This window comes from Cibotium barometz, chromosome 17 (assembly GCF_041138505.1).
Source record: "Cibotium barometz isolate CiBa-2024 chromosome 17, ASM4113850v1, whole genome shotgun sequence".
NCBI lineage: Eukaryota > Viridiplantae > Streptophyta > Polypodiopsida > Cyatheales > Cibotiaceae > Cibotium > Cibotium barometz.
The window spans coordinates 37,534,806-37,549,711 of NC_141062.1; the positions used below are offsets into that span (position 1 = coordinate 37,534,806).

The 14,906-nt window shown below is 41.2% G+C and overlaps 1 protein-coding gene across 1 annotated transcript; it reads right to left on the minus strand.

Moving 5' to 3' along the window:
• Positions 1-9,059: 9,059 nt before the first annotated feature.
• On the minus strand, positions 9,060-11,189 carry LOC147629961 (glycine-rich RNA-binding protein RZ1C-like). Its single transcript, XM_086811511.1, has 4 exons — positions 11,087-11,189; positions 10,389-10,454; positions 10,177-10,299; positions 9,060-9,797 (listed from the first exon to the last, which is right to left on the minus strand). The coding sequence occupies exons 3-4, from the start codon at positions 10,285-10,287 to the stop codon at positions 9,231-9,233; spliced, it is 678 nt and encodes a 225-aa protein (XP_086667637.1). The 5' UTR covers positions 10,288-10,299; positions 10,389-10,454; positions 11,087-11,189; the 3' UTR covers positions 9,060-9,230.
• Between the last annotated feature and the right edge of the window lie 3,717 nt (positions 11,190-14,906).

A 14,906-nucleotide genomic window follows, 5' to 3' on the forward strand; every position in this document is an offset into this window, starting at 1 on the left:
CTTCCTATTAGTCTAAAGCCTTTCTCTCTCTAGAGGAAAAAGGCCCAAAGTTGAGTCTAAAATTCGCCTAATGACTAAATGAGGTTGATTTTGAGGGCTAACGTGATCCTATCCTACACTTTCATGAATCAGAAGTGTCAAAATAACTTATTCTAATGGAGTGTGAGTGGATTGCAAACTTTCCTCTTCTTTAAAAATTGCATCCTTGCTAGTTTGAATCTTCATAATAGTGAGATTGGGGAGCCTATAGCCCTTGCTTTCACTACTATAACCTATGAAAATGAAATTGACTCTCTTATCATCAAGCTTTGTCCTTCTTTAAGGTGGCACAAAGGCATATGTAGTAGTAGAGCTAAATACCCAAAAATGATCAACACTCGGTGCTAATACCACACTTGTTAATATTATTCTGAGCACGACACCTTTTTTAGTCACATCTTTTATATATGTACAATGCACTCTTTTATCACATCTTTTACATGCGCACAATGTGCTTTATGTAATGGATTTTGGGATATCACCAAGCTTACGACTTGTATAAAGTCAATTGATCCGTAATTATCAAGTTTTTGACATGTGTAGCATATACAATGGTAGTGTGTACATATCCTAGTAAATTAGTTTTTTTTTTAAGTTTTTTTGGGCTGCTGGACATTCCTTGGGAAACTTGGAATTGTAAATATGAGGTATGTATATAATTCATTTTTAACTAATGAGAATACACATAATCCCATTACCATAATGAAATCTAGTCTTGTACTCTTGTGGTGAGGCCTTCTTGCATGTTTGCTTTCTCTTGTTGCTTGCTTTCGTTAGTGGATTGTGTGGGTGAGTGTATTGAATGAAGTTGCCTCCCACCACCCTCCTCTCCCCCCACCTTAGCGCACTACCTCTTCCATCAAGTATAGTTTGAATCGGGCCCAAGAAAGATACTTTCATCATGAGTGAAGAGATAAATGAGCAACAAAAATAACAATTTAAAATGCTAATTTTTGAACCTTCAAAAAATTAACTTAAAGCTTGAGCATGTAAGACATCTTTATTGCCTACAGTGAAACATAGGAAGAGCTAGTGAAGATTTTGGATCTACAACAACACCCTTTGCTCTATCTAATCTTACACTATCAAGATCTTTGCTTGCTCTCGGGATGAGCTCTCCTTCCAGAACCAACACAAGCTAGGCCTCAAGATGAGGCCCTACCAGGTTAGGGGGAGCTTCTTCTCATTACATTAAGTAAAAGTAACAAGTACCCATAGTAACAATAGCTCCGCTTCCATGCTTGTGTATTTGAAACAAAATGCTTGTGTATTTGAAATAAAATGTAACAAGATTTTAGATCTAGATCTTTGCTTACTTAGGATGAACTCTCCTTCTTGAACCAAGACAAGCTAGGCCGCCTCAAGTCAGCTTCGGGATGAGGCCTTACTAGGCTAAAGAAAGTGTCTTCTCAATGCATTAAGTAAAGTAACAAAAGTAGTAACAATATCTCATCTTCCATGCTTGTGTATTTGAACAAAATGTAAAACTACTATGTTGGCACTGAAGGTTTTTGACTCATGGTAGGTAAGGAATCAAGGAGTGTGTTGAGAATGTAAAACTACTATGTTGGCATTGAAGGTTTTTGACTCATGGTGGTAAGGAAGGAATCAAGGAGTGCACTGAGAATGTGGAGCACCATTGATTCCCAAGATAGTGAGAAGAAGCTCACTCCTCACCCTCGCACAAGCCTCCCAAGATAGTGAGAAGAAGCTCACTCCTCACCCTCGCACAAGCCTCCCAAGATAGTGAGAAGAAGCTCACTCCTCACCCTTGCACAAGCTTCCATTGTCTAGAGTGGAGAGGGTGGCCATCCTCACACAAGCCTCCCATGCATAGAATGGAGAGGGTGGCCATCCTTGCACAAGGCTCACAAAATGTAGAATCACTTCTCCAAAGTGAAGCCCAAGCAAGCACATCGTTTCTCCTTCATGTTCGATAGCTCTTTCCATTGCTTTGTTGTAATCTTGGTAGTGATGTAGGGAATATTTGACACAGACTTAGGGCTTAGAGTATATGTCTTTAAGCCTCCAAGACTAGTAATGTAGAGGTAGTCATCCAGATTAACCCACACAAACTCATAGCAACCACATGCAGTGTTATATGCACATTATGTGTGCATATATACTAGGAGGCTAACCCACAATAGGCTTGTGAGCATGGGAACAAGCTCTAGTGGAGCATGGGTTAGGAAGGCTAACCTTAAGGGCTAAGGTTAGGGTCAGGCATCCAAGGGTCACACATGGGAGATGGAGAGTCAAGAGTCACTTGAGGGCCTTCCTATATAATAGGGGCATGGGGCACACTCAAGGGAGGCTTAGGCTATGGTCTCTTGATGTTATCTTGAACCTCTTGATGGTATGGGACATCAAGGTAAAGTTATGATGTACTTCATTATTTCATGTGTGCGTCCCTTGGGCTTGGGGGTGGTTGGGTGGATGAGTTTATGCTTGATTTATGCATGTTTATGCATAACAATTATCTAGAGAGATCTTAGGGTTTTAATAGTGGTATCAGAGTAATCTCTAGTTAATTGTTGTTATTTTTTCTTTCTTATTATAATTTTTAGCATTTTTTGAAGTAAATTTTAATATTTACTAAATAAAAATGTTATTTTATTGATTTGTGTTTATGATTTACACGTGGATCATCGGTATGGCGGTTGGAACGCGCATTTCTTCTATTCAATGGATGAATCGACGTTGCGGGGAAATTTCGTGAGTTTAATGCTATTTTTTTCTATTTTTTGTGGTTTAAAATAAGCATTAATGGAAATTTTTACCATAATCCTGCATATCTTATCTCGCGGATATTTTTGGTAGAATAAATTCCTTGAATTTCTATAATTTTAAAAAAAAATTCTAATTTTAAAAGAAATTTTTAGAGCATTTTTATGGGTAAAAATGTATTTTTATTGCATTTTTGCGGGTTTTCCGCAGATATGTTTTCGATTTTCTGCCAATTTTCTACTGAAATGCAGTGTAAGACAGAGGATATGTCCAACAAGAACTACAGACTGCTCAGAGCAGCAGAGGTGGGAGAAAAAATAAACTGGGCCGCCATCTACAAAGAAAATATGGCAAACAGTAGGCACTTGGGCTAAGGAGAAACAGTCCACAGTAATACACGCGCATCTACAAGCAATTTCTCAAGCTACCAGGTCAGTGGATCATCGGATAGGAGATGTCCATGTCAGACATCAACATAAGGAAGCTGGAGGATCTTCGAAAGCTGCCAAGGTCACTTTGAGTTCATTTGAGGATGACTTAGATGATGAGGAGGAATGGCAAAAGATTGCTCAGAAAGCCAGCAAGAAGAGAAAACACAAGGTAGATGAAGAGATGCTACCTAACCCAGAAGAGGTGAAGAAACAAAGGGCAGAAGAAGAAAGAAAAAAGGAGTTGGAGGAGAGACAGAAGCAGGAAGCTGTTTTGCGGAAGAAAGGAAGAAGAAGCTTGAAGAAGAGGAAAAGAAGAAGGAAGAAGAAGAAAAAAGAAAGGAGAAAGAAGAGAAGAAAAGGAAATAGGGAGAGCAGCAGAAAAAGAAAGAAGAAGAAGCTCATAAGGGGAAACTGCCCATAAGAACAGAAGGTGGTTATTCTAGTAGAACTACAGCCTTAGGTAGCAAATCTGGCACAAAAGGTGCAGGAAGGGCCAAGACACAACTTCAAGCTATCCGGAGAATTGGAGGCATGACTTCCCAGCCAGCAGCCACATGTATACAAAGGGCTAATGAGACTGTAGCCCAGAACATCCTCTCACAAGCTCTCTGGTCTGAGAAGGAGTATGAGAAGAAGGCTCGGAGCACAATCAATGACATGTGTGCCTGGAATCGTAAACAGCATGGAATGCTAGTGAACGCCACGACTAAAGCTAAAGAGTTAGAAAGCAAAACACCGATGATGGCACAACAAAACGAGGAGATGCAGAAAAAGATCGCCATCACAGAGAGGACCTTAGTGCAATAAAAGGAGCTGAGTGAGGGGACCATCAGATCCCTCATCAGCGAAAGGCACCTACTCCAAGCTCAGGTGTAGAGACTCTACAGACTTAGTAGAAGCACGAAAGCCAGCAAACGTCTGGGCTAATACCATACAAGGATCGAACGACGAAGTACCGGACAACACAATAGCGGTGGCTGTAGCATAATCAGAAACCCAAGCCCTGAAAAACCAAGACGAAGAAGAAGTTTTGTGCCTACCACTAGACGCCAAAGCAGTGGTGATGAAAATAGCAAAGGCCAGACTCAGTAAGGTGTGGGATCAGGCGCAGCAAGCCTTGATAGAAATTCAGGAACAGATGTCTTGCAAACCGCAATAGGTCATTCATGACTTGGATAAAGATGATGATGCAGACAGGGAGCCGCCAGTAGTAGCAGCAAAAATAGCAGCCACAACAATAACAACAGCAACAGCCAATGGGCCAAGAGTCCCCGAAAACAAGCACTTCAGGAAAAGGAAAGCAAGTGAAAGATGAGGACCAAAAATCTGGCACAAGCACTAAAGGTCACCACTTGGAAAGTGGAACACTGGGAAAAGGAGGCAAAGAAATTAGCTGAAAGAAATAAGGCGTTGCAATAGGAGTTGCAAGATGCCACACCTTCCAGAGACTATGCAGATATATTGAGAGAATCCCTCCAAGACAGAGATCAAGGCCAAAGATCAGGTAGAGGAGTACAAACAAAGGCTTGAAAGGAGTACTAAATTTGAGATAGACACCATCAATGAGCTGAATGCACTGGAATTAGAAATGTAGCACTGCATGGAAAATGAGAATCAGCTCAAAGAAGAAGGGCCCGGAGATTGGGAAAGTTACAGAGCCACCCTCCAAATGCAAATAGAAGAGACAAAGAAGATGGTAGAAAGGGTGCAGCAAACCCAGAAGACAAGACTACAATGGAAAACAGAGCTCATGGAAGCAAAGGAAGAAGTGGCCAGACTTCAACAAAGGGTGAAGGCCGATATCAAGGTAGCCATTGAGAGCACAACAATGTTGTCACCCGGAGTTCCCAGAAATGAACGAGGAGAGCTATTGGTTGAGGTCTGAAAATTGAATGATGCCAACCAAGCCCTACACAAAGAGAATGAGCACCTCAAAGATCGAGACTGGTCAACAGCTCCGTAGGCCCGCTTGGATAACTCATTTTTTGAAGCCTCACATGTAATGTTCTCTAAGTTGCTGAGGGCCAACAAAGAGCTACCACCATATTTCCAGAATGTAGACAGAATAAGGCCAATGCTCACCAGGAAGCCTCTTCCCCCAGAACACCCATGCTCACAATTCCTATTCTCACAGACACCAGAGGGAAGAAGGATACTCCCACCTAGAATGGAACTACCCACAAGTGTCAATATCTGGAAGTGGGATACCTGAGACTCGGAAGCGGAAAAGGTGCAAAGCTCACCTACAGATGATCCAGCAGAGTATGAAGAAGCTGTACAGGTTGAGTGGAGGCCGATACCAATGGCAGAAAAGAAGATTTTAGGGCAAACCCCACTTAGACCAATAACAAAAGTTTTTGATCAGAAGATGCCACAAATCGACAGAAGAACAAGCAGAAAAACTAAAGAGAATGCAGAAGCATGCCACATACTTAGATGGCATATACATCTCGAACCATACTCCCCTAGAGATGTTCATAAGATTCAAAGAGAAATTTGTCAGGGCAAACGGGTTCAGGAGTAGAAGCTTGAGCAACGGGCGTGCCAGGTGTTGCGCCCAGTAGCTCAGTGGTGTGGCAGAAGGCACCAGCAAACCACTCCCCACGTCGTAAGCACCACCTCGATATCACACGTGTGGAGGTGGCAAACTGTAACCACCGGAGAGCCATTGTCAAGAACAAGAAGACTCGGCATAAAAGGGCAACTGGCCTCTACAGATGGAGACGAGGGTTAACGTTGTGTTAGGCAAGAGTAGAGATGAATGCTCAGATAGAAGGAATCTATGAAGGGTGATGTAGTTGTATGCTCTCAACAGATAGTTGACAGTTGTGTCATGATGCTTATTATAATGATAATACTCAAGGAATGTTAGTATGAACTAGTCTGTAATGCTTCCGGAATATAACTAATAGCACACTTGCTATCTCATTGTTGTTCTGAGTTGTTCTCTACATTGTGTGGATTGAGCCTGCAATATCTCTGTTCTACTGAATATGTTGTCTTTGTATGAGAGAGTGAGGAGTGAGATAGTTAGTGGATAGATGCAAAGTGAGAAGAACTGAGAGAGTGAGAGTGAAGGTTTGCTCAATAGAGTAGTGTTCTGTGTGTCCCCATGACCATATGAGAGTTGGTGTTCGTACCTGGAAACTTTGGTGGGTGACTGTACGTCTCCCACGGCACTGCCTAACTAGTCTGTCACCACAGACTGTTGTCTTGCCATTCCGCGCTGAGAGGAAAATCAGCGAGACCCCCCCACCCCCCCCCTCCGCCTCCTCCTCCTCCTCCTCCTCCTCCTCCTCCTCCTCAAGGGATTACCTCATGATGTGTCAAGAATAAAACCTAGGCTCATGATTTCTCATGTGAGTTTTCCTGGTCAAGGATAAATCACATGGCTCTTGTTTCACAAGCCAATTATGGAATCCCATGGGTAGAGACAACACAGGATCATGTCACACACTCACAACAAAAAACAACATATAACTTGGACTTTAAAAAGCCCAATAATCATAACAATAGTTTGCTTTCTCTGTGGGAATCTCTATCCCATCCATGATATTGGTCTCTACTTTTTTGTAAAACCAGTTGTTCTCATTGTGGTTAATTTTTCCACAATGTTTCCACAGCTTTTTTGAGTAACAATCGTTTTCTATATGATTGTTCCTACCCGACAGAGTGAACATTTCATACCTTTGAAGTTCTTTGTGAAGGAGCTGCTTCCCCCTACTTCTTTGTTCATCTTCCTTGAAGGAGGTTATGACCCCTTACAAGGTAAGACTAGGCAAGTTCTTCAAAGTGGTGATGAGGTTATGACCTCTTCAAAGTGGTGATGAGGTTATGACCCCTTACAGCTAGGCAAGTTCTTCAAAGTGGTGATGAGGTTTCCGTAAAGCTCATCTGTCATTGACTCGATCAATACGACTACGACTACATCTTCTTCCACTTTAGCTTTAAGGGCAACAAGTTGGTTCATGAGGGACTTCATTTTGTTCACATGAGCATCAAAGCTCTCATGTGGTTGCAAAGTCCATAGAACTCTATCTGCAATGAAAATTTAGAGTTCTTTCCGTGTGCTCTGAAAAGCATATCCAGCTTCTCATAGTCTCTTTGGATGTCAGGAGATCTACAACATGATGTATGAAATTGTCCAAGAGGCCAAGGACTATAAAACCAAAGGCTCCTTGATCCCTTAGTTTCTAGGCTCCTTGATCCCTTAGTTTCTAGGCTCTTTGAGCTGCATCTTCGTGTTCAAGCATCTCATCTTCCCCTTCAACACAAAAGTCCAAGGGCCTTCTCTGATAAGCCTAAATTTTAGCTTCGTTTGCCAAGTATGGAAGTGTTCTCCATCATACTTCTCAATCATAATAGGCAAAGAAATGATGGGAAGGTCTTAACAAAGGGGATAGGGATCCAATGTCAGTGTCTAGTCCCTTCCAGAGAATATCCCCTAAAATTTAGGGTTTTAAAAAAAGGGTTTTTTGAAATTAATGCTATAGGAGGCTAGAGCATCACTTTAATGCAAGGTATGCACCCTCAATTTTGAATTTTATCAAAGTAACTAAGCCTAATTACTCTAATTAGGCAAATTACAGAGAATGAAGAAAAAACCAAGCTTGATATTTGATGTGGAGAGATGACTCAAGAAATATATATATATATATATATATATATATATATATATATGGAGTAGCTACAGCTAGCGAAAGCGGGTAGCTCTGTTGGTGATGCTGACTGAAGACCTCGGCAAACATGCGAGCAACACTTGACTAGGCGACTATAGTTCGCATGTGGTGACACAGGGTAGTCTCCATATACAGGCTACAGCACAATAAGGCAGCAGCGTGGCGCTTGGTCGAGCAGCTTCTACAAGTGAGACACGCATATCTCAGGCAGGCAGCGCTGAGCATAAGTGGACTTGCGAGTGACGTATAGTGTAAAGTCGGGCCAGCAGGCGGTAGTCAACGCTCTGATACCATGTTGAAACTGGGTGAGCTATGGTGGCTCGAATGTAGCATGAATCAGAGGATTTGTGTGCATGTGAAGAGATTAAGTGGTCTTGTAAAAGCTTTTTGAATTCCTCATTCAAAAACATCAAGTTCGAACCTGTCACTCATTGTAACACTCCACATCATACTTACAACATAATTAAATCCTAAAAAGAGCTTAATTATTGTTTAATTGCTAAAACCTAACTAAAAACCAAAATTTCTACTTACTGCACACATAGCTTGACTTTGGGAGAGTAGGATATGGTCCTCTAGCTCCAGAAACAATTCCAAAAGCACTTGGGAGGAGTGAAGGGCATAGTAGTAGGAGCAATAGGCAACAACAAATAAGGAAACTTTGTTATGACAAAAAGCAATCACCAACGAGAAAGGAAGTAGGCCCATTTTTTAGCCATGAGGATAGAATGAGAAGCATCCAGACATGCCAAATCCAGCATGAGAATGGTGGGTGGTGGCATAATGTGAACACTAGGTAGTAGTTTGCTTCAGAAACAGAGGACTTAAGAGGCATTACACATGGCCATAGAAGAGGATTCCGGAAGCAAGAAGTGTTTTTTGGGGCTTGTTTAAGCAATGAGAATAATAAAAAACAAGGCAGGTCCTATTAACAAAGTGTCTTGTAACTTTAATGTACACCTTTGGACAATGCTATTTATGAAGATATGACACCAATTTGGAAGATATGTAGTTGGTTCCCATGCTTGATATATACTTGCAGTAAGGTATGTAGTCAATGTAGAGGTCTAGATTCATCACCACAAGGGTTGATCACAAGACAGCAATGTTGACGCAAAAAGATAAAAGCTCTAAATTGAGAGGTTAAAACAAGATAACAAAGCCAGCAAATAAAAAATAAGTGTGACAAAAAACTATAACCCTATGTTAAGTCAAACCTTGATAGCCATACGCACGCACGTTCTTACACAGGTCTCAATTAAGCAAGGGAAAAATCACTATCAAAAGCTGATAAAATTCAAAGATAGCAGTTAAGACACATCAAAAATTTTGATAGTAGAAAACATGGCAAGACTTAATCGCGATCTTCATATGAGCTGCGATGGCCACGACTATCATTCCTTGCAGAGCCACCACCATATTTACCGCTCGACTCACGATCATAAGGGCCCGATCGATCTCGATAGCCTCCACCATCATTCCGAGAAGGCCCACCGCTACTGTAGCGATCACGTCCACCATTCTCTCGATTTGAGCTAGAGCGTCCACCACCATACCGATCACCATTGCGCTCACTACCATATCGACTTCCACCACCTCCATATCGGTCACCTCTGCCATCACGATCTCCACGGCCACTGCTGTAGCTGTCACGATAACCACCACCTCCACCACTTGGACAATCCCTTGCCCAATGGCCTGCCTGTCCGCATTTGAAACAGCCCTCATTGCTTCCACCGCCTCTACCACCACCACCACCCCCACCACCTTGAGCCTTGCCCTGGGCCTTGTCGACGGTAATGGGTCTGCCATCCAGTTTCATTCCATGCATCTGATCAATCGCCTCCTGCATCTCTCGCTCTTCACGAAATGTCACAAAGCCAAAACCTTTTGAGCGCCCGGTATCTCTATTGATCACTACCTGCAAGAGCATAAGCAAAAGGCATATGAACTCCAACTAGCTGAAATAGCCTGCACTACACCGCCACACGACCTGAGCTAGCAACCCAGAAAATGGTGACAGCCACCACTCAAGTGAACACATAAACAACTGGCATATGCTAGCTTTCATGATAGCCATATGAACAACTAAAAATATCTAAGTAAAATCTGGCAACCCAATTAATTACAAGTACATGCTTCCTTTCCATGATTTAATCCCTAAAAAATATCACCAGTTCCTGTACGAAGACTCCAGAACAGCCAGCTACTAAGACGTAAGGAAGCTACCTTTGCCAAAAAAGACCGCTAATCAGAGAAGCACATATCCAAAAAGAACCATCACGACGACTGTCAAGAACCTTTGCTTCGAGAATGTTGCCATACGGTCGAAACGCTTCTTCCAGATCGCTGTCAGTGGTTTCCCAAGAAAGACCTCCGATAAAGCAGCGATACTCAGCTTCGGCAGACATGGCGATGATGGGCTGCATCATGTGCAAGAGAAGACAGGTAAGTTAGAGATACTTATCAACAGCACAACAGCCATGATGCAGTCACCAAGACACACTCTCACCTCTGTGCTTTCGTCCAAAAAGGTTCTTGCAAAACACTGCTGCTCCCCTTCAAAGCAAGCACAAACCTGCAGAAATAAACAAGGTGAGAGGAGGCACAGTCGAGATCCCACCAGTAAAGGAAACCCTACATGCAATCCAGGGTCTCTGTTACGGAAGTAAGAACATAGCCACATTTTTATACACAGCAACAGGAAGCTCATATACAAAGCACCTTAAACCCTGAACTAATCTTTCATCGTGCATGTAAGGTTTCCTTTCTGCTGTCATTAAGAGCTCGTTTAAGAAGGCCCTCGGGAGAAAATCCAGAAAACCCTAAAATGGGCACAGAAGAAACCCTCGACTGGGTAAAACGCTGAAGGAAAACCCCGAAACGCACACACACAAATACACAGGGAAACCCTCTAAAAGACACAAAAACACAGCGAGAAAAAACCCTAAACAGAAAAATCGGCAAACAAATGGCGACAGAGGCTCCCGCATGCACATCAACACACAGACTGAGACAATTCGAAACCCTAAAAGCAAGAATTAAGAAAGGAACGAAGCAAATGAAACCCTCAAACACCGACAGCAAACCACAGAATAAAGACACATCAGAAAACCCATGGGGGGAAAGAGACGATGGGCGCAAAGACATTAGAGATGCCATACAGAAGCAGGGAGAAAAACACAGAGCCCAAAGCTCGCACGCACTAACCTCGGAGAGAAGATGTACCCCGCACTGCAAATGCAACGTGCCAAGATAGATTGATCACCAGACTTGTTAGGTCTAATATACACACAATTATTACTATGAGAGAAAATTACTAATCCCCAAGCTAATAACAAATAATAATAGAGCACCCAATTTTATTTTATTTTATTTTTTCTTGGCTCAATTAATTTAGCTTGGTATATTAGAGTGCTGTGAATATCTTATTCGTAAGGTTTCTCAAGGGTTTAAACTTTTTTTTAGGACCTTCAAATGTGCTTTTTGGTCCTCGCTGCCATAGTTAGCTTCCTTATGATAAATGTGTCAATTATCGTGTGTTTGCCAATTGTTTTAAATATAAAGCTAATGGGACTCAATGATGGCGATTCATTTTTTATCATTTATGAAATGGAGCGAATAATTATGTTAATTAGCAAAATGGCTATTATCATTTACTTAACTCTCGTTAGCGATGACTTCTTTTATTGTAGGCATGTGTAGTTGGTTGAGGGTAGCTAAGTTTAATAATATTGTTTATGTTATTGCTAGCATACAATAAGATTTTTGAACGGTCAATAAATGGCAAAGGGTTGTGAATTTTGAATCGAAATAGTTTTGTGCACTACGAATTTAGCATCGCTAGCGCTTATTATGGTAATTCTGGCCTTAAAAAATGGTATGTGTAAAGTAGAGCATTTGGACCTCTCTAATGATGCTACTCTGACACACATATGATGGCTTGGACTTCATCATCACGTTGACAGATGGGTTTTGAAACCAAAACAGGAATAAGGGGTTGGGGGGTCCCACACTAGCACATCTTGCTTTTAAAACCCTAAGATCTCTCTAGATAATTGTTATGCATAAACATGCATAAATCAGGCATAAACTCATCCACCCGACCACCCCCGAGCCCAAAGAACGCACACATGAATTATAATGAAGTACATCATACCTTTACCTTGATGTGTCCCGTACCATCAAGAGGTATAACTCCAATCCACCAGCATGTAACTATAGTGTGAAATGGTAGGTGAGTAGTTATGATCCTCTACACAAGAGGAACATAACATAACCTAGCCTCAAGAGACCATAGCCTAAGCCTCCCTTGAGTGTGTCCCATGCCCCTATTATATAGGAGGGCCCTCAAGTGACTCTTGACTCTCCATCTCCCATGTGTGACCCTTGGATGCCTAACCCTAACCTTAACCCTTAAGGTTAGTCCTAACCCATGCTCCACTAGAGCTTGTTCCCATGCTCCCATGCTCACAAGCCTAATGTGGGTTAGCCTCCTAGTATATGTATACATAATGTGCATATAACATACTTCTCCTCTCTCAAAACATTGCACTCTTACAATGAAAAGAAGGAGAACTGCGCTGAACAATCTCAATCGACTCCCAAGTCGAATCCTCTATTTCCCTATCTTTCCACCTAATTTTAACCTCAAGGATTAGTCAACTACAAAGTTTCCTTTCCCTGAATTCAATCAGGTTCATGTGGAACATAGTATAATTCTTCGACTTCAACGAGTTCTTAAGGAGTAATTGTGTTATCCTCACCTCCCAGTTTCCCTTTCAATCTATTGATATAAAAGACTAGATGAACTCTAACATGTGGAGGTAGTTTAAGTTCATACGCAACCGTGCCAATCCGATGTATAAATCGAAATGGACCACAATATCTAGGAGATAAATTTGAGCATTTTCCTTTCGACAAAGTCTGAGAATCTTTATGAACTTTTAAATAAACCAATGCTCCTGGTTCAAAAGACCAAGTTGAGCGTCCTCTATCAGCATAGAACCGTGCCCTATCCTTAGCACTCCTGATAGAATCCTGAGCTTCGGTCAGCATTTCCTGCATATCACGCAATTAATCCCTCGATGCATCAAGCTCGATGTCCTTAAGACCGACATCAATAGGTGTCCTGGGTTGATACTCATACGCACGGACTAAAACCAATAGCCATATGTTTAGAACTGTTATAGGCGAATTCCATCATTGGAAGATACTTTTCCCAATTTGATGATTTTCCAAAGACATATGCATAAAACATATCCTCTACAATCTCATTCATATGCTCTATTTGTCCATCAGATTGCGGATGATCAGAGGAACTCATACTCAAAGTTGTTTCCTCGTTATAAACCATTCGGAATAAAGTAGGAAAACATGGCATTATAACCGTAGGAACCAGGTATCCATCGGCGGCCCGATGTACCCACATCTGCTCATGGAATTATCGACATCCCGAGTTACCCATATCAACATAGAGAATCATCAACGTCTCGATGAGTCACATATGTCAATCCGTAAACCATTAGGTTGATTGTATAGATCACCTAAAGTACGGAACTAGAGAAAGAAATGCCAATAAAAGAAAAATCCAAATTTCCTTAATCCGAACACAACAAGATAAACTCGTTGAACTCTAAGGAAAGAGATTTCAACAAGTGAAAATGCCGACGAGATTACACTCATCAATACATGCAGGCTATATATAAAAGAAGTTTATCTAGAGAATGCCCACACAACAACTTTAAATGAATTCAGAAAATGAGATTGTCTTTGAATGTTGAGGTCAACATGCTAAGTGATGTTAGCAAAGCAACAATCTTGAGCCCAAATTATTCCATAAGATAATATATGTGAGGGATCGCTAGCGTCCCATACCACCATGATACCACCCATACATACCTTACCAATTTGAAACTCCCGAATTCCACCAATCCTATCTTATGGCATTCCAACCTATATTTTTCCAGAAAATTTTTAACAATTAGATTTGCCAAAATACCATTGATATTTTAAAAGTACCAATTTTTAGGATTTCTAAAAATAATTTCTAGAATATTCCTAATTTCTCCTGAGAATCGTTCACAAAATTTCCAATTCCGCTCGACAATTCTCAAATCGAAGGAAAATTTATAATTTTAATGGATTTTTTAATTTTCTTGGTCAAAAAATATATTTTTAAAGGAATTTGAATGGTCACATGCGCCCGAATGGACACACCATGTGCCAAACACCAACTCCACATTTTCCAGAAATTTAAAATAACCTTTGTCTAATTTTTCACTAATTTTTAGAAATTTTTTAAAATTTTTAATTTACCCCTGAACGCATAAGAATACGAACGGTCAGAAAACTTCAGAATCCCAATGGTCTTCCTAGAATACGAAATCGAAAAGCCAAAAGGTTTCCCGAGAATGCGGAAAGGCGAGAGTTTTCAAGAAAATAATTTTTAGAAATATATAAAGATTTTTTTTCCCAAATTTTGTATTTTCTCCTCTTTTTCCAGCTTTTTTCCAAGCTTTGAAAAGCTTGGACGAATTATGGGGGGGTGGTGATTTCCCCCCCCCCCCCCCGCCCGGGTGTTGCGATTTTCAAAAGAGAGAGAAAGTCTCTTCTCTTTCCACTCTCCTCTCTCCATCTTCTTCCATCTAACCTTCTCTCTCCACCCCCTCCTTCTCTGTAATCAAAGAGGAGGATTAACCATTTACTTAACTATTGCTCAATCATAATCAAAATTTAAGTATGATTAATGGTTTATAAAATTGTGCCTATTAAGAGGCCTTCACACGCGCGAGAGAAGAAATAGAAGAAAAATTCAGAATTGAGAGGAGAAGAGGATCCCACGTACACGGGAGAGCATTCCATGCATCAAAGGAAGAAAGGCAAATCAGTTCTATAAAGGCGGAGATAGTGAAGCGAAGAAGAAAGTCTTGGATTGATAGGCATCTCGAGTACATGATTTTTGAGAAAGGAGATCTTGTATTGGTCTACAGTTCCAAGCTGGGAGCTCACCCCAGAAAATTCAAAATCC

Bases quoted from the DNA above. Each gene is read 5' to 3' on its own strand.
- LOC147629961 (XM_086811511.1), bottom strand. From the start codon at position 10,287: ATGTCTGCCGAAGCTGAGTATCGCTGCTTTATCGGAGGTCTTTCTTGG. The intron at 9,798-10,176 runs GTTCTTGACAGT...ATGCTCTTGCAG, and splicing joins GCAACATTCTCGAAGCAAAG to GTAGTGATCAATAGAGATAC.